The sequence below is a fragment of the Centropristis striata genome, chromosome 23, assembly GCF_030273125.1.
Source record: "Centropristis striata isolate RG_2023a ecotype Rhode Island chromosome 23, C.striata_1.0, whole genome shotgun sequence".
In the NCBI taxonomy this organism is placed as follows: domain Eukaryota; kingdom Metazoa; phylum Chordata; class Actinopteri; order Perciformes; family Serranidae; genus Centropristis; species Centropristis striata.
In genome coordinates, this window is record NC_081539.1 from 12,101,439 (window position 1) to 12,119,507 (window position 18,069).

Below are 18,069 nucleotides of genomic sequence, written 5' to 3' on the forward strand. Positions count from 1 at the left end.
TCAGGGTATTTCAAGATGGCCTCGAACATCTTGACAGTGCATCTCTGACTGAAAAATAAAATAAATGAATGAAATCAAATAAAACATCCTTCATCCAAATTTCAACCAACAATCATGTATTGTGTGTCCCTTTTTCAGTGGATTTTTCTCCTACTGCAGATAATTTTGTCAAATTGTAATGTATATTAGTGTAATGTTGTCATTTTTAAAAAAAAACGTCACAAATGTAAAAGTCTTGAAATGTCCTCTATACCACTTTAGGGTTGGATTTTTCAAATTCTAAGTATTTTATTGAGTGCCACATAAAGGGTTAAACCTTGACGCTGACCTGAAACCCTAAACAATCACACACCCTGGTGGAGAAAGGACATATTACCTGAGGTCACCCTGCACACGTCCGGACTGCAGCGCGCCTCCAGCCCAAGAGAGGGCACATCAAGTGTTTTCATATAATTGTACTTTTGTGTTCAAAATAATCGAAGAAGAAGAAAGACCCCCTCAGCTGAGGAAAATGGCCGACATTGAGATGGACATCGCGTCCAGAATAATGAATAATGGCAACGAACACGTGTAAGTCATTTAATTTAAGATAACGAGTCAGTGGTAATAAGGTGTAAGCGTATTCCCCGCCCGAAATGAAGCGGAACTGCAACTATCACTATAACTGCGGGAGTTAACAGAGTAGCGGCTTCACGTTGTTGCCGGGGCTAGCTAGATTACTTAGCAACGTTATTAGCCGACATGCTAATGTTCTTTAGCTCACATAGCATTAAGTTTCGCAAAACGTGTAGCATTTAAAAGTGTACAACACCAGTATTGTTGTGTATTTACTTCTATAATATGTAGCCGTCACACCACATGCAGTTAAACCCTGTTATTGGATCGCAAGCACCGTTCCTGTAACGTAACTTAGCATAGCTAGAAGCTACTAGCTTTAAGTTTGCTAAGAAGGTTAGCATTTCTGAGCTAATGAGAGAAAAGCGTCTTGGCGGTCTGTTCAGAGGGAGAGCGGACGAGTCAAGTGTACACGGTGACACATGAGTGTTGTTGCTACTCTCCCTAAAAGTTGCGGCCACTATTCTCAATGTTAAAGCTAAATGCATCTGCAGTTTATAGCTAAATTCAGCGCATTACGTAACCCGGGTTTATCTCATATTAACCACTCACTCACTCACTCACTCACTCACTCACTCACTCACTCACTCACTCACTTGTGCTTGCAGATTTTTACTTGCACGTTTCTGGGTGATTGCTTTCACTTTATTCTCATCTTGTTTTAACAACCATAATCCGAGCAATACAACATATTTGCACAGTATGCCTATTAAGGAAGACGACCCCATATTCTCTGGTGTTTTTAAGCTGAAATACAATATAAAATTGTATGAAACATCGATTTACTTTTTTTTAATATGGTGTTTTTATTGAACAAAGTTGATTTCACCGCAGCTTTAAATGATGCCAAAACCCACTGGTGTCCTGGTTGCCAATGGTTACAGGTGTTTGGGTAGAGTAAACAATGGAAAGCTTCTGCAAAAGCTCCGAGGCTCGGGCTGCTAAAATATATTATTGTCAATATAAGTCAATGCATTGCTTATACCTTATAAAACAACTGCTTATTTGGAGTATAAATAGTATATAAAAAATGTATACGCATGCACCAAAACATCAAGGTAAATTACTGGTTAAAATCTTATTTGGCAATAAACTAAATGCCATACTGATTCTCATCAACCATATAACTTTGATGTATAATTAGGAGCCTTATTTATTGTGGATCAATTACGTTATCAACCGCTTGATCTACTTAATCCATTTAAAGATTTGCAATCATATCGGGCCAGTGTTTCCGATTTCCTTCTGTCAGCTAATCCTGTTCAATATAATCATTATAATATTCTCAATTATTGACAGGACATATAAGCAGCGCTGTGTAATATTGTGTCGGTATTTAGGATTGTTCTCTTGTAAACAGGAAGCAGGATCTGGAGAGCCATGAAAGAAGTGGGAATGAGGACAGCGGAGACGTGTCTGAAGAAGAAGAAGAAGAGGAGGAAGAGGTAGGGATGGACAACAGCAAGACCTAAATCTATAGTGGTATGATGCCATGATTCTGATATAAACTTTCTACCTTAAATTTAGTTGGAATAAATGGAAACTGTAGTATGGATATAGATTTTGGAGCAGGTTAACTGCTTTGTTTGTTTTTTCTAAATGGTTAAATCAACATCAGAATCGCATAAAAAGAGATCAACATTAAAAACCATACAAAGAAAATGCACAAATTAAATTATATACATGCTGCTATGATCATGTTTCATGTTGTTATACAATACGCATTATCATTTTGAAGAGAAAAGATTTTAGCCCTGTTCAAAATATATTAATGTAAATGAAATTATCGTACATCTGAATGACTTGTCAAGCTGATATGTTGTCTCGTTCTAGGAGGAGGCAGAGACTAATGGCGAGAAAACAGAAGAGGGGGCCAAACATCACACTAGCAGTGGTAAACACAAGAGGAAAAAACACAAGCACCGTAGTAAGCACAAAAAACACAAGCATGCCTCTGATGAGGACAAGGACCGCAAACGCAAGCATCGTCACAAACACAGGAAACACAAACGTAAAGAGGGCTCCTCCCCCTCTGGTGCTGCCCTCTTTGCCTCCTCCAGCCACAGAAAAGTTGAGTCCTCTCCCTCCTCTGGAAACCCCAGTCTGGACGACAGGGCCTTGCTGGAGGATTTGGAGAAACAGAGGGCCATGATCAAAGCTGAGCTGGACAGCCAGTTGATGGAAGGCAAGGTCCAGTCAGGCATGGGCCTGATCCTTCAGGGTTATAACTCTGGATCTGAAGAAGATGGAGAAGCTAGGATGAGAAATGGAGAGCAGCGTCAAAGAGGTAGCTCAGGGAAACCCATATCTCCCAGAGGGGGAAAAGGTGGGAAATCTAGACGGGACTCAACAGAGGGCAGTAAGTCCAGCGCCAAGCGCCGTAGTAGGAGCAAGTCTGCGGAAAGGCTAGGACAGGCCAAGGAGCCTAAACAGGACAAGGTGACCAAAACCACCAAGGACACAGCTGTTAAAGACAGAGGCCGTGGCAGGAGTAGGTCGAAAGAAAGAAAGCCTTCAGATAGCACTGATAGGTCCAAGGAGAGAACCAGGAAGTCCAACTCCCCCACCACCTGGAGAGGAGAGCAGAAGGGCAGTCGCACTGATAAACGTCCCTCTCCACCACGGGATGACAGACCAAACCAGGAGAGAGCAGGCCGGAGGTCCAGATCGCCCGGACGAGAACGACCAAGTCGCTCAGATGCCGACAGGGACAAGCGGCCAGCCAAATCCCCGTCCAAGGATGCTTCATCGGGTAAGGAGAACCGCTCACCTCATAGACGAGGGCCTCACAGTCCCCTGAGGAAACGCAGTGCTTCCCCTCGCCACAGAGATTCTCACCACCCCCCGGCCTCTGCCGCAGACAGGACATCGAAACAGAGCAACTCTCCATCCAGAACAAGGTCCCCGCCCAGAAGAGCCCGCAGCCGCTCACCAGACTCCAGGAGGAGAGATGCTGACAGGCAGGACTCGCCAATGAGGTTGGTGAACAGAGCTGTTCTTACTTTTATAACTTCTCATAGTAATATAAATGGACTGTGACAGATTAACAATAGCCTGACTGATTTCTTCACAAGTCAGTATTTTCGTCCAACTATTTGCCATAAGTACTTTTACCAGAATGTTTCTTCAGGAGTTAGATTTTCTGAGCCTTTTGTGCTGTGAAGAAAAACATGAACCAATATTGTTGTTAGAAAAGGACATCATGTTAAAACTTACTCAACAGCATAGGGGAGATGCACATGTAGTGAGGATGATAGAGCAACCAGAGAGGCTCCCATGTCCGAACCAAGACATTAAACTTTATTTCTCCTTTTAAACCTTGAAAAGGCAGCACATATAGTTAATGACATTAATAAAGTTATTACTCATAAGCGATAGAAAAATGTACAGTATTTTAATGCTTTTACTCCCAGTCCTTCAGGGCTCTGCTCCTTTTAATTCAAGTGACTAGAATGTAGAACGTCCATTTCAGCTTGTCTGTCCACTCCACTGATGTTTCTACAGGAAGCGCCCTCGGCCAGATTTGGGGCCCGGCAGAGATTGGTCACGAGAGAACAGTCCCAGATCAGCTGCTCGCCGCAGGATGAGTCGCTCACCTCTAAGACGGCGGTCACCATCCCCACGACGACGCTCCCGCTCTTCCCCCCGCAGACGGAGCAGGTCTCCACTGGGACACAGGTGATGCCACTGTTTACTCAAATTTCATTAAGATATAGACAACTGTCTCAACTTGTGTTAATGTTTCTCTCTGCAACTGGAATCTGGAATTTAGCATCTCACAGTATTGTGGCAAGATATTTTTCAGGTTGAATGACTTACGAGGTAATAAACTGTCCCTCCCTGACATCTATAACTTGCAGGACTGGAGAGAGGGACAGGTATGGACGGCTCAGACAGTACAGACGATCAATGTCCCGCGATCGGGAGAGGAGAAGACGACGCAGCAGAGATGAGGACAAGTTCAAGGGCAGCCTTTCAGAGGGCATGAAAGTCGAACGGGAGTCCTCAGAGGAAGAAGTGTGAGTAAAAGAAGATATTAGCCGTTCTGTTTCCCTGCAGATCATACTTAAAAGGCAAATCATAGACGTCTACTATACATATAGACGTTGGTGTTTTAATATTGCTTACAAATGACATCAAGACAACATGGGCTACTTTTATTTTAAATACAAGGCAAAAGTCATGGAAAAGTTTCCTCTCTGATTCTGCATTATTATAGTCAGTCTGTGTCATGCAGGTCATTTGTAAATAAGTTTATTTAAAAATGGTGTGCCATGGCTGTCTAATATTTTTATTAAGCTTGTTCAAGGGCAACTGCTTTTGATATCAAATCATATTAAAGGTGCAGCCTGCGATTCTGGAGGAAGATTATAAATATCTGAAATCAACACCCAAATGCAAGAATATTTACTTCTTTGAAATGAAAATACTGCCTAAGCCTATTCTATATGAGGCACTTTGTTTGTTTCCCTATTTATGGAGCCACAGCTGTGTTTTTTTTTCAGTGCACACAGAACAGGCTGCTAGTGGACTGTGAGAAGATATTTGCTGAAATTGCCAAAAAATAGTGTGTTGGATTAGAATAACTGACTGCACCTTTAACAGCCTGCTATAAAAGATCTGTCTGAAGCTTTAAAAATAGATTTAAATTAGCAATGAGTCATATCCAGCCACCTTAGAATCCACTCATATTGGCCCTGATAATAACAGGAAGTTGTGCATATCCCCATGTTTGTATTTGCAGGTTAGAGGACTTTGATGGAGAGGAGGTAGACGAAGAAGCTCTGATTGAACAGCGCCGCCAGCAGCGCTTGGCCATTGTCCAGGTCTGTTTACACTTCTGCTCCTCCAAACCTGCTTTTTTATTAGTTACTATATTATTCTAATATTGTAGATAAAGCTAAAGGTTATGCTTATTATAGTGTGGTTTGTCTACCTGGAAACAATTACCACAGCTCCATTACTTACTATGTTTCATATGTATTCTTATGTTCATTCAATTCCTGCCCTTGTACAGAAATACAAGGTTGTGAATGATGACAACACCAACATGGTGTCCGAGCCCAGCAGCCCTCAGAGCAGCACACGCAGCCGTTCACCCTCACCCGATGACATCTTGGAACGGGTAGCAGCGGATGTCAAGGAGTACGAACGCGAGAACCTCAACACCTTCGAGGCCAGCATCAAAGCCAAGCACAACCTCATCGCCCAGGAGAAAGACGGTAATGTCCTGGTCAAATGAATCATTATCTGTTGGCATACAAGGCCAACTGAATGAACAACACAGTCAGGTTAACTGTGTCAATTGTCAACATGGAATTACTTTCTCTAAAAAATATTTATGGAGGCTTGTGACAACAATATTTCTCCAATATATGCACAGGCACTGTTCCGAGTTACGTGTAAGTTGGAACGCACATCAATCATTTTCCTAAACACGCTCCGAAATAAAGCTTCCTCTCATGTGGCTCATAATGTCGCTCTCACCATTACCAATCAGTACTTGTTCCTCAACATCTGCTAGCCAGAAATATGATCACACTAGTTGCCAAAAGGACATCACTCATGGCTAGAAATCTAAAATGGATACAGGAAAGATGAAGCACATAAGTAGCTCCATATATGCTATTTGTAGCAGAAAGGGGGGGAGCTCAAATACTGCGGTTTATTCTTCCTCCAGCCTCTCCCGTCACTTATACCTTTGAAATGTAGCAGTAGAAAAGAGGCGCGCGTCACTGCATCTGCTCCCCTTCATCACTAAAGAGCACAATCTTCTGTGAACGCGGAGATCAGAACCGGAAAAAGCTAAAAGCTCCATCAGAGAATCGGCAATCACTTTGAATAGACTCTTCTCAGGTTTCTGTCTTTGATTTTTATAGGCTGCAAAATGGCAATTTTTTACAATGCAGTTTCCAGTTCAGACACGGTCAGTTCAGCAGATATGGAGAAAGTTCAAAATGCTAAAGTGAAAACGGGATAGGAGCCTTTTTTTGCCCTGCCTTTACATTAATTGAACTACTAAAGTGCATTAATTTTTGCACTTCCCTGCAGTTTGAAACACTGTTGTGGCGTGATGTCACAGTCTGGCCAGGATTTGCCAGTCGTCACAAAACAAAAATGGCATTTGGTGGCTTTAATTGTGTGAGAAATGCAGAGATGTGTGATGCAGGGATTTTAATTTTGTTTCTTTCTGTCATGTGTTCATTCAGTTGCTGGCTTGTAATCCAGCCTGGGTGTCTCTGCCACCTGCAGCATGTTTTGATCTCTGCAGAGTATGTGAATCAAACACATGTTCCAGATATTCTGTTTTACAACGTGGTGGATGAACAGAAACTCATCTTGTGCTTTTTTCTTTTTTCTTATTGTTTTGTTTGTCTCAGGAGCCAACCCAAAGAAGCCTTCAGCCCCCGACATGTTTACAGAGTCAGATGACATGTTTGCTGCTGACTTTGATGTAAGTGTTTTCTGTTGGGATTCAGGGGAATTAAATGTCAAAATCTGTAGCACATCTAAGCATTATTCTTCTCTGCATTTTAGTACCCATGCAATTGTCTCTGGCTTCTTTCAGCAGAGAATAAGGTAAATATAGGTTACACTGAGCCACTGACCTCATTTTTGTGTAATTTCAGAGTGCCAGGATGAGAGCAGCAGGTGTAGGGAAGGACTTCAAGGAAAACCCCAACCTCAGGGACAACTGGACTGATGCTGAGGGTTACTACCGTAAGTGCTGCCTCCCTGATCCGTTTATGTTCTCAGCCAGGTGTCTGGAGGCGAGCCTGTGACGTGGACTGTGTCAGTGGAAACGCTCCTCAGTGCTTTCCTAATTTGTCCGTTTGCTTTTTTTCTGCAGTCTTTCTGCTATTAACAGCTTTCCGCATTGTGTTATTTAGGGGTGAACATTGGAGAGACACTCGACAAACGCTATGATGTTTACGGCTACACTGGCCAGGGTGTGTTCAGTAATGTGATCAGAGCCAGAGACACTGCCAGGGCTGGCCAGGAGGTGGCAGTCAAGATCATCCGAAACAATGAGCTCATGTGAGTCCTACATCTATTTATGAACTGAAAATATTCTTCTACATAAATGTCAGGCATGCATAGATACAACAACAACAATGCTATAGATCAATCGGCAATTTTAACTGACAAAAAAAGAGCCATTGTTGGCCAGAAAAACAAAAAAAATGTGGGAATGGAGCCACAAACCTTATTTTGGGCCTTACAATGAAGATAAAACAGCCTGCTAAGTCTTAATCAGCCTACCAATATTACTAATAGGTCATCATGAGCATTTATTAATGTGATTTAGTTAGAATGCAGCGAGGACCCGGGTGCAAATGAGAGGCTGGACAACAAAGAAACGTCTCAGGAGATTTAGAATCAAAAGGGAAACACAAAAAAAAACATGAAGTTGGCAAAAATTTAGAGGTTGATGCACCAGGCTGTAGACTTTCATAAGCTATGATGCACATTTTAGTTGTTGAAACATTTTTTTAATGCTGTATATAAGCTACACATTTTTACAATTGTAGAATACAAATTGATTTTGGCCTACACCAATGATGAATGAAAATTAAAATGAAAATGTAAGTAATTCATTCATTTCATTCATTCATTCGCTTCATTTCATGTAATTTTTTTGTCACAGCCACAGGGAGCCACTGCAGATGGCCTGAAGAGCCACATGTGGCTCCGGAGCCGCGGGTTGCCTACCCCTGCTATAGATGTTTGATTGCATTTGTGTTGTTGGTGATGAACAACATGATTTTTTTTTGGACAACAGGCAGAAGACCGGGTTGAAAGAGTTAGAATTCCTCAAGAAGCTGAATGACGCTGATCCTGATGACAAGTTCCACTGCCTTCGCCTCTTCAGGCACTTTTACCACAAGCAGCATCTTTGTCTGGTGTTTGAGCCTCTCAGGTGCTGAAAAAAGAGACATTACTCCTTTTCTTATGATTAAAGAGCCACTGCTGTTTGTAGCATTTATTTGATGAACTTGCTTCCTAATTTCTTTTTGTACTCTCATCGTAGTATGAATTTGCGAGAGGTGTTGAAGAAATACGGCAAAGACGTCGGGCTCCACATCAAGGCTGTGCGTTCGTACAGTCAGCAGCTCTTCTTGGCCCTTAAGCTGCTCAAACGATGCAACATACTCCACGCTGACATCAAGCCAGACAATATCCTGGTACGGTATAAAAAAATATTTTTAAAATAAAGTAAAGTAAATTCGGGTGTTAGAATGATGAAAATGGCATAATCTTTTTGTACTATTTCGTCCTGAAAAGGTGAACGAGTCAAAGACTATTTTGAAGCTTTGTGACTTTGGCTCTGCGTCCCATGTGGCAGACAACGACATCACACCATACCTGGTCAGCAGATTCTACAGAGCTCCAGAAATCAGTGAGTCGCATTGTTTGTATAAATCACTAATCTCACCATAAATCAACTGCATTAAAATCTGGACATTGCTCACAATTTCTTTCCGTCTCAGTCATAGGCAAGCCGTATGACTATGGGATTGACATGTGGTCCGTTGGCTGCACTTTATATGAGCTTTACACTGGCAAAATCCTGTTCCCTGGATCTTCCAACAACCACATGATCAAACTAGCTATGGACCTCAAGGGCAAGATGCCCAACAAGGTAAAATTGCATCATATAATTTCAGTTCCTTCAGTTATTGTTTTCCTTTCCTAGATGAAGTGAGTTGTGCTGCTTTTCCATGCGGTGTTCAAGAAAATATGGCTGATGCAATACCATGGTTTTCTTTCCTCAGATGATCCGTAAAGGCTTGTTCAAAGACCAGCACTTCGATCAGAATTTGAACTTCCTGTACATTGAAGTAGACAAAGTGACAGAAAGGGTAAGATGCTCCCTGTTTCTGCTACTGCACATCTTCTCCACATGAAAATGATGTTTAGGGCTGTAACATTGACATTTGAATTTGAAATCAATATTCGAAAGCTGTGCTGCTTTTTTTTTTTTAGCATGTCTATTCATTCCCAGTTTAAACCTGGTATTTCTGCACAGTTGTAGCTAAAATGAGTATTCTACTATTGTAGAATTAGATCCCAGTGGTGACTGTGGAGGGTTGTTTCTGACTTGTGTGAGCCAGACATTTACAATAACGTTGTGAAGGCCGAAAGTCAAAATTTACTGAAAAAAGATAGATGTGATCATTTACAAAATTCAAAACCTGTTTGTTGGCACTTAGACTTTAAAAAGCAAAACAAACTGGTAAAATTAACTGTGTGCTAAGAAGAGAGTAAGGTTCAGTTCTTTGAGCTGAAGAGTGATCTGATCGTGGTCAATATTGGCACTGAAGATATTATTGATATTATTACCAGGTGTAAATGTATTGAAAGCGTGGCACGAACCTGTATGAATGGGGCAGTCTTTAAAGCACCATAAATATTATTTGATCTGTTAAATTATTCAAATTAAAGGTTTTTGTTTGAGATTTTTCATTTGTTTTATGGGTGATGACGACAAAATATGATGAAAGACATTCAAACCTTTATTCAAAAACCTCTATAGAAGCTTTGAATATCAAAAAATGACATTTGGTACAGCCCTAATGATTCTTAATTTGTATAAAAATGTTATTTAATCAATATTTGACAGCTGAAAATGTGCAGTAGTTGTAATAATTGAATCAACTCAACATTGTCATTTCTCTGCTCCATCAGGAGAAGGTGACGGTGATGAGCACCATCAACCCCACCAAAGACCTGCTGGCAGACATGATAGGATGCCAGCGACTGCCTGAGGACCAGAGGAAGAAAGTGATGCAGCTGAAGGACCTGCTGGATGGCACCCTGATGCTGGACCCAGCCAAACGCATCAGCATCAACCAGGCCCTGCAGCACCCCTTTATCCAGGAGAAGATCTGATACCCTGAACGCCACACCCTCCCAGAGCAGAACCACTAAACCCGCTCTGACAGGAACCCTGCAGCGAAGCAGCAAACCCACAGACAGGATTTTTGTTCTTCCTCAACTTTATTTTGTTTATGGATACATAATTGTGTTTTATTGTAAATAGATCATTGAAATGGTAGCCATTCTTGAAGACATTGATTTTGCGATATATCATTGTAAACTTCCCGCCCCCTCCCATACCCGGCAATGCAGTTTATGGACGTTTCTCTTTTTTATTTAACTGGCATTGGAGTGACAGATGTTTAAAAGAAAAATATAATTCCTGTAAATACTGTATGTCTATTGCATTAACAATCTCAAGCAGCAGACAGTTGAGTTTTGTCGTAGTTGCAGATGACTAAATACATAATTTCATTTTCTTTTCTTTTTTTTTTTTAACCACAATTCTCATTGTGGGGCGATGCATGCTTTTGAATGTGCACCCTTTGTGCTCTAGATTTCTGTGGTGCAGGCCTGTGTAAATGCTCTGTATGTGCATCAGTGTCCCACATGTGACGGCAAAACCCCCCCACCCAACCCCTAACCAAGTCTTCAGGCCTCGAGGTCTGAGCTGAAGGAATAGATGCATATTATGTACTCCTTGAACAAGATTTTTTTTTCAAAGCAGGTAGTCATTGTTTTCTGTTGCTGGACATTTCCATGTTTTTTACCTTCCTCCCCCTCCAGCACTCTGGCTCGGTCCTGGCTCTTAAGGCTCTCACATTCAAGTGCCTCCTGTATGAGCCTAGTGTGTTAGAACACCCGACAATGCGGGCCTGTTGAAGCCACACCTGTGACCCTCCTCTCCCATTGTTGTACATAGTCCATAGTTACTGTCATTTCATTTGTGATTTATTTGTTGTTTTTTTCCATTTAAGTGGTAAAAAAAACAATCTTGTGATTTCAATAAAGAATAGTTGTGGAAACGCTGCTGAAAGAGCACCTTCAGTATAAGACAACTTTTTAGTAATAAAATGTTTCCTATTGTATACCAAACACCCTTTCTTCATTTAATCCCTAACATGTTGGCATGATAAATGTCCTGCACATCCTGTCTATCAATCGCTCAATTCATGAAAGTGTTGGATAGGAAAGGAAACAGTCATGCACAGATTTGATAGGGTCCTTTTTTTTATTTTTATCCGTGTACCCCATTAAGTGCAGTCTGAAGAGGGTGAAAGGGGATATTGCTGCAGCCTCGGAGCATCGAAAGTAAATCGGTCTATCTTGTATCCAGTTGGGACAATTTACAGCTCTCACGCTCCATCTCCTGCACTGGAAAGTCTTAACGGTGCCCTTCATTTCCGTCACATGATTGCACTTGTGTTGAGCTGCTAAAAAGCATAATGGCAGACCTGCTTAGAAAAGATGCCCATTTTTCTCGTCTGGAATGTTAGGGGGTGATGCAAGAGCTCTTTGCTTGCATGAAGCACACTAAAAGGGCTTCTGATATGAGCTGATGAGCTGTAAATACATCTGTACTATAACCACGGGGAAAGATGTGAGTGTGAATGAGCAGGGACACTAACACCTACTGGCTTTAATCTCAACATAAGAAGACGAGGGCTTTTGATGTGAATATGTAACCAAACAGGTAATTTATAATGTTATCAAATTCATGAGGATGATATTTAAACACTTCATAGCTCACCACTTACAATGCAGCTGTAATTTCTGGAAGTGATCAGAAGAGGGCATCAGAAGCACTGGATATTCTCCATGAATCAAGTCACTGATGGTGACTGATCCTAAAACTTTCATTTTTTAATGATAGGAGTATATTCCCAAACTAACGAGTAAAGTATCATTGGCCTACATATTTATTTACTGTCTTTATATCAAGTTTCATAACAGGGTTCTTTTGATATTGATTGATAAGGTTTTCAGTTTTATAGTAATACAGGGAGTGTGTGACTGAAGTAGTTTTGCAGTTTATAATGAATATTTCCATCAATTATCCAGTACTTTTAGCTATTTAAACTGTTTATCCAACATTAACAATTTTTTTAAACGTTTGACTTTTTAGCTGATTATTTCATCTGTTTAACCATTACTCTTTGGGTCATTATTGCAACTAACCTCACTTTTAAGTTAACAATTTAAGCATTTAACCATACTTTTAAGCTAACATTAACTATTTTAACCATGTACCCATCAACATATTTAAGCAAACAAATTCAATTGTTTATCAATTACTTTTTGGTAATTATTCCAACTGTTTATCCATCAACTTTGCTTTTAAGTTAACTACTTCCACCATTTATATTTAAACTGTTTATCCAACATTCACTGCTTAAACTTTTTTTAAACAACTTTTGGCCTTTTAGCTAACTCAACTGTTTCAACTGTTTAACCATTACTTTTTGGTCATTAATGCAACTAACGTTGCTTTTAAGTTAACAATTTAACGGGTACTATTAGCTGTTTAAACTGTTCATACATTATTTTAACTTTTTTTGACTATCTATCTTTAAGCCAACAATTTCAGTTGTTTATCAATTATTTTTTGGTAATTATTGCAATTGTTTATCCATCAACTTTGCTTTTAAGTTAACTATTTCCACCATTTATCCGGTACTATTAGCTATTTAAACTATTCATCCATTATTTTAAGCTAACGTTAACTATTTTATACATTTATCCATCAACTTTAGGCCTTTTAGCTAACTAATTCAAAAGTTTATCCAGTACTTTTAACCAACTATTTGAACTGTTATTTATTATTCTAAGGTAACATTAACTATTTTAACTATTTATCCATCAACATTACTTTGAGCTAGCCATTTCAACCGTTTATCTGTTACCTTTAGCTAACTGCTAAGGCAGCAGGATAGCTCCCCACAAGTGAAGCCAAAACATCTGTTGTCCCTGTGTGTTACTTTAATTATTTCAACTGATTATCTATTACTGTAAGATATTTTTTACCAATTTATCCATTACTTTAGCTATCTGTTTTAACATATGTGCTTGCTTTCAATATATTTTTATATATAGCCTATATATACACACTCATATAACTGCAATATATAGTGTTGAGGTGTTAAAGCTGACTTAAGATGTGGCTATTTTCTTTAAATCAAATCACAATTAGATTTTTTCAATGTAGTTGAGCTGCTCTACAATCCCCCTAGTTAACATCTGAAGTGGGCTGACCTCCATGTAAATACCCCTGGCTGGGAATCAATGTCATACTATCAAAACCAGCTTATGAAGAAGAAAAGAGACTTAAAATATAATTTCTTTTTAATTTCTTTTCTCATTTTTATTAAAACCATACAAACATTTGTAGTCAGTTATAAAAGAGCAAAGTGGCTCTTCTGGCGGAGGGGCAGCGCTGGGCACTTGAAGCTCCGCTCCGAGCCAGATCTGTCTGGCCTCTACCCAGGGCCTGGGAATCCCTGCTTTCAAAGTCAATTCTTTATTGGCCCCAGGATATTCCCCATTTCCTCTGCTAAACCTACAGAAAGAGTATTGTATTTACACATTATATATAAAAGAGCACAATAAATGTGAAAACTTAAAAAAAAAAAAAAAATCAAAGAAAAGTAGAATGCATTTCGCAAATCTTAACTTTTCTGATAGTCAGACTTTCTTATATAAATGTTCTGTCATTTTATCTTTTTTTCAGGTCTCACAAGACACTTTACATGTTTATTTTTCTTTTTTTTTCATAATTCACAATGGAAGATTGGCAGTGATCTTTCTCTTTACCGACAGGCAGATACGTATAAGGCACATACCTCAATGTAATTTCCTTCTCTCAAAGGAAATGATTTCTACTTCTTTGAAGAACAAAACAAAAACAAAAACAAAAACACCATCAATGCACAGCTACAAAAATGACAAAAGTACCAAAGAACAACGAAACAATTTGTACCTCATTGCTTTGACGCTGAATAAAAGGTAAACTACTCAATATTCTGTGTTCAGTCACATCAGACTGCAAGGCAATACTAACACTGTTGACAAAGTCACTGCAATACTTGATGGCAGTACACATTCTGAATTTAAGAGCTTTGGAGAAAACAATACAGATGATTTCCTATGAAACAAAACACACCACTTTACAGCATTTATCATCATGAGAGGGAAATTCATGTGCTGTGGACCGCTGCGGGTCGTTAAGACAGATTAAAAACATGAAGTACTCATATCTATTAATGTAAGCATACATAAAGCACCAAATGGGACCTTTGATCATCAAGGAGAAAATGTCCGTTTTCACATCAACTCCGAACAACCGTGCAATCCAACGTCAATAATCAGATTATCACAAACAGAATATAAAAACACTGTTATATACACTTGTGAGTACCTTACCAGACTAACTAAATCAAGCCATTTAGATATCAAGGAGACGACTATCTATGGTGCCTTGAAGATGTGTTCGATACCATACCGCAGTTACTCTTGACGAAAAACACCACATGGTAAAACTTGGTAAAAGCACTGAAACATTTACAGATTCACAAAAGTAAAATACGGACAAAATGACAACAAATGCAAATACACCACTTATTAAAACCTATGATATATAAAGTTATCACCAGGGCCTGTTAAATGAATGACCCACGTCTGACCTGCTGTAACAAAAATGGATTTAGCGGCTTTGTACCTGTGAGATCAGAACGGTAGATACTTGGCACATGGGCTAGTCTATGTACTTGTATAGACAGTGTTCATGTTTAACCTTGAATACATGCATTTTTACCAACAGTGTGTACAGCAAAAACAGTGACAATACACAGAATACTGTTTTAAAGAAGTGAACGTTTTGCTCACCATCACATAGAAATACAAAGAAAAAGAGCTTCCAAAAATAGCCTACATTCCAGAAAAGGAATATAACTATTTATCTATACATAATTTTGACACATCCCATTTCTGTGTGGGATGACATTTTTACAAAATAAATGGGTTTTGGCAACTGCCTGTTCCAGAACACTTAAAGTACATAATAAAGTTCTCATAATTGCCACTTTGGTCTTAATCTTCACATACACCAGAGTTTTTCTCTTCCTTTTTTTCCATTTTTCCTAAGGGAGGAGAAAGTAGAGAGAGAGAGAGAGAGAGCAGCTACTGCATGATAGCCAGGAACTTGCTCTCCTCAGCCAATGTGGTGAGGAGAGAGCTCATGTCTCCGATCGCCATGTTGTTCAGGCCAGGCGCCACGCTGTGGAAGTTCGCAGATGCTCGAGGGGTGGTCAGGCGTGATGAGGTCCTGGACAGACCCTGGAAGATGGAGGGACTCAACACCCCTGAGACCAGGCTACCCTGGTCGTAGCCATCCTCCAGCATGGCACCAAAGTCCAGACTTACCCCCTCATCTAATATACCCGGCACATTTCCATCCACCGTGCTGGTCACCTGGTCTGCACCAGGGGAGAGAAGGGCAGCCGAGTTCCCGCCACCACCACCTTGACCCACAGACTCAGCCATGGAGTCCAGCAAACACTGGTCCTCCAAGACAGGGAAGGAGGAGGCCTTGAGATCTGCTGGTTCGTAAGAGAGGCAGTCATCGAAGCCCTGCTCTAAGTATCCATGGTCTGGGGCCTCCAGTTTCAGCCCAGATACCTGATGTGCTAGGGAACAGTGGTCCCCACTTCTCTGCAGTTGTTGCTGCTGGTTGAGGCTAGCCTGGATTTCACCGCAGTTCTCAGGATTGATGTACTGCTGGGTCCTGACCGAGTTCCTGTAACCGCTGATCGGTGGGCGAGGGACATGGACCTGTCGATTGTGATGGAGAGCAGTTCCCTGGGAGAGGCTGGGGAGGTTGTCCAAAGAGGTCCTGCTGAGGATTAGGTTGTTCCCCATCTGGCAAGAGGTGCTACTGTTGTGGTTCTGCTGGAAGTGGCTCTGTTTTTGAGGTCCATTGGAAGCTTGATGTTTGAAGCCCTGCTGCGGAAGAGGCCCGTCGATAATCTGTGAGAAGTTGGACCTTCCAAAGGTGTTCGTCGGATTGTGACCGGTACCTCTCATCTCCATGCAGGAGTTAGGCGATGCCTCTAGCTTCACCACAGGGTTGACACAGCAAGCACTTTGAGACTGATTAGCTTGGGCACAACTGTTCTGGAAATCAAGGGGCACTTGTTGCTGAACCACCATGTTTCCAAACCTGCCGAAAGGTGCAGATACAGGTCCATTTTCTGTGCCTGACCACCGTCCACACTGTGTCTGGTGGTTTTGTTCCCGCTGAGGCGACCTGTCAGCACTCCCAGAGCTCACTTCATTCCACTGGATGGGAAGCTTACTCGGGCTGATCCGCTCAACTATCTGCTGGGGCTGGAGGCTTTGGGACCCAGGGAAGACCATATTCAACCCGGAAGCCTGGATCTGTTCTATCTCCTCCATAGATGGGTGGGAGGTTTCCCTTTGGCTGGAAGCTATTTGGTCCTCAATGTGCATGTAGGAGCCACCATCTGCCTGAACCTGGGAGTGGAGATACTGCACCAGGTCATCTGGTAGCATATCCTCATCCCCGAGCAACAGGCCAGCCTCCCCATCGTCCTCCATGGCCAGGGCTTCTAAGGCTGCATGTTCAGCGATGCTCGGAGTGTACGGAGAGTGCTGCAGGCCTCTCTGCAGATTGCCCTCTGAGCGCGTGTAGTTCTGTAGGCTAAAGCTGCGGGTTTCAGGTGTAGACTGATGAGACAGAGGTGGAAGAGGATGGAGGTTGTTAAGGCTGTTGAAGCGTTGCACTGGAGGCAGACTGCAAATATCACGAGCCTGCGTCCGCACTGGGTCACTGGCCCTCCGGTTGCCATTTAGTGGTCCCTCACCTGGATAGAGGACCCTCCTCCTGTGACCTGCATGTCCCATATACCCATTGGTGTACCCGTTGGTGCCATCACCGCAGCAATGTGGCCTGACTAAAGGCGGCAAAGAGTGGTTGCTACCACCCTCATCCATCATGGCCATTCGAGTCTTCAAGCTCATGCGCTCCATGTTGGGGAGCGGCGTGGGAGGCGGGCCGCCAGTCGCTGCTGCGTACTTGGCTTTCAGGTGGTAGTGCTGTGCTGGGGTTAAAGTGAGCATACCTCGTGACCCCCCTCCTGATCCCATACCTACTCCTCCTACACCTCCACAGCCCCCACCTGAGAGTATGCCTCCACCCCCTCCTCCTGGCCCACCTCCATACTGGCTTGCCTCGCTGGACCGGCGGGAGGCGTCTGTGGAGATGGGGTCGTAAGAGTCGGTGGAGCTAAGGTTGTGGAGGCGGCGGTGGTGGGCGGCTGCCGTCGTGCCCTCGCTCTGGGACGCCTGGCTGGAGCGTCGACTGGAGAAGCAGGGGGAGATGCCTGAGGAGCGCCGACTGCTGCTCAGGTAGGCTGAACTGGTGGCGCTACCGCTGCTGTCACGCCGGTCTCGGAGCAAATTGAGCACTGTTAGCTCTGTGCTGCCCAGCTCAGCATGAACAGGTGGCTGAGGAGCAGACACCCCCCACTGCCTGCCCAGACAGGATCCTGGGGAGAAACACGGACAGAGAAAAAGGAGTTAGGAAAGTTTGGACAGTAAACTAGAATATTATTTAGC

General features: G+C 42.0%; 2 protein-coding genes across 3 annotated transcripts in view; one reads left to right on the forward strand and one right to left on the reverse strand.

Annotated features, from left to right (window-relative positions):
* Positions 1–428: 428 nt before the first annotated feature.
* On the forward strand, positions 429–11,532 carry prpf4bb (pre-mRNA processing factor 4Bb). Of its 2 annotated transcripts, none has more exons than XM_059327273.1 (16): positions 429–570; positions 1,976–2,060; positions 2,449–3,593; positions 4,120–4,293; positions 4,476–4,634; positions 5,360–5,441; positions 5,633–5,837; positions 6,996–7,069; positions 7,245–7,335; positions 7,506–7,653; positions 8,399–8,536; positions 8,648–8,801; positions 8,902–9,016; positions 9,108–9,259; positions 9,393–9,479; positions 10,306–11,532. In XM_059327273.1, the coding sequence occupies exons 1-16, from the start codon at positions 512–514 to the stop codon at positions 10,507–10,509; spliced, it is 3,072 nt and encodes a 1,023-aa protein (XP_059183256.1). In that variant the 5' UTR covers positions 429–511; the 3' UTR covers positions 10,510–11,532. The 2 variants fall into 2 exon arrangements, with proteins under 2 accessions (XP_059183256.1, XP_059183257.1); XM_059327274.1 differs by having other exon boundaries at positions 2,452–3,593.
* Positions 11,533–13,767: 2,235 nt separating this feature from the next.
* gli3 (GLI family zinc finger 3) overlaps positions 13,768–18,069 on the reverse strand; it is a 118,387-nt gene continuing 114,085 nt past the window's right edge. The window contains exon 15 of the mRNA XM_059326798.1: positions 13,768–17,999. Coding sequence (XP_059182781.1) covers positions 15,613–17,999 — 2,387 coding nt within the window. The 3' untranslated portion in view covers positions 13,768–15,612. The remainder of the gene's footprint in view (positions 18,000–18,069) is intronic.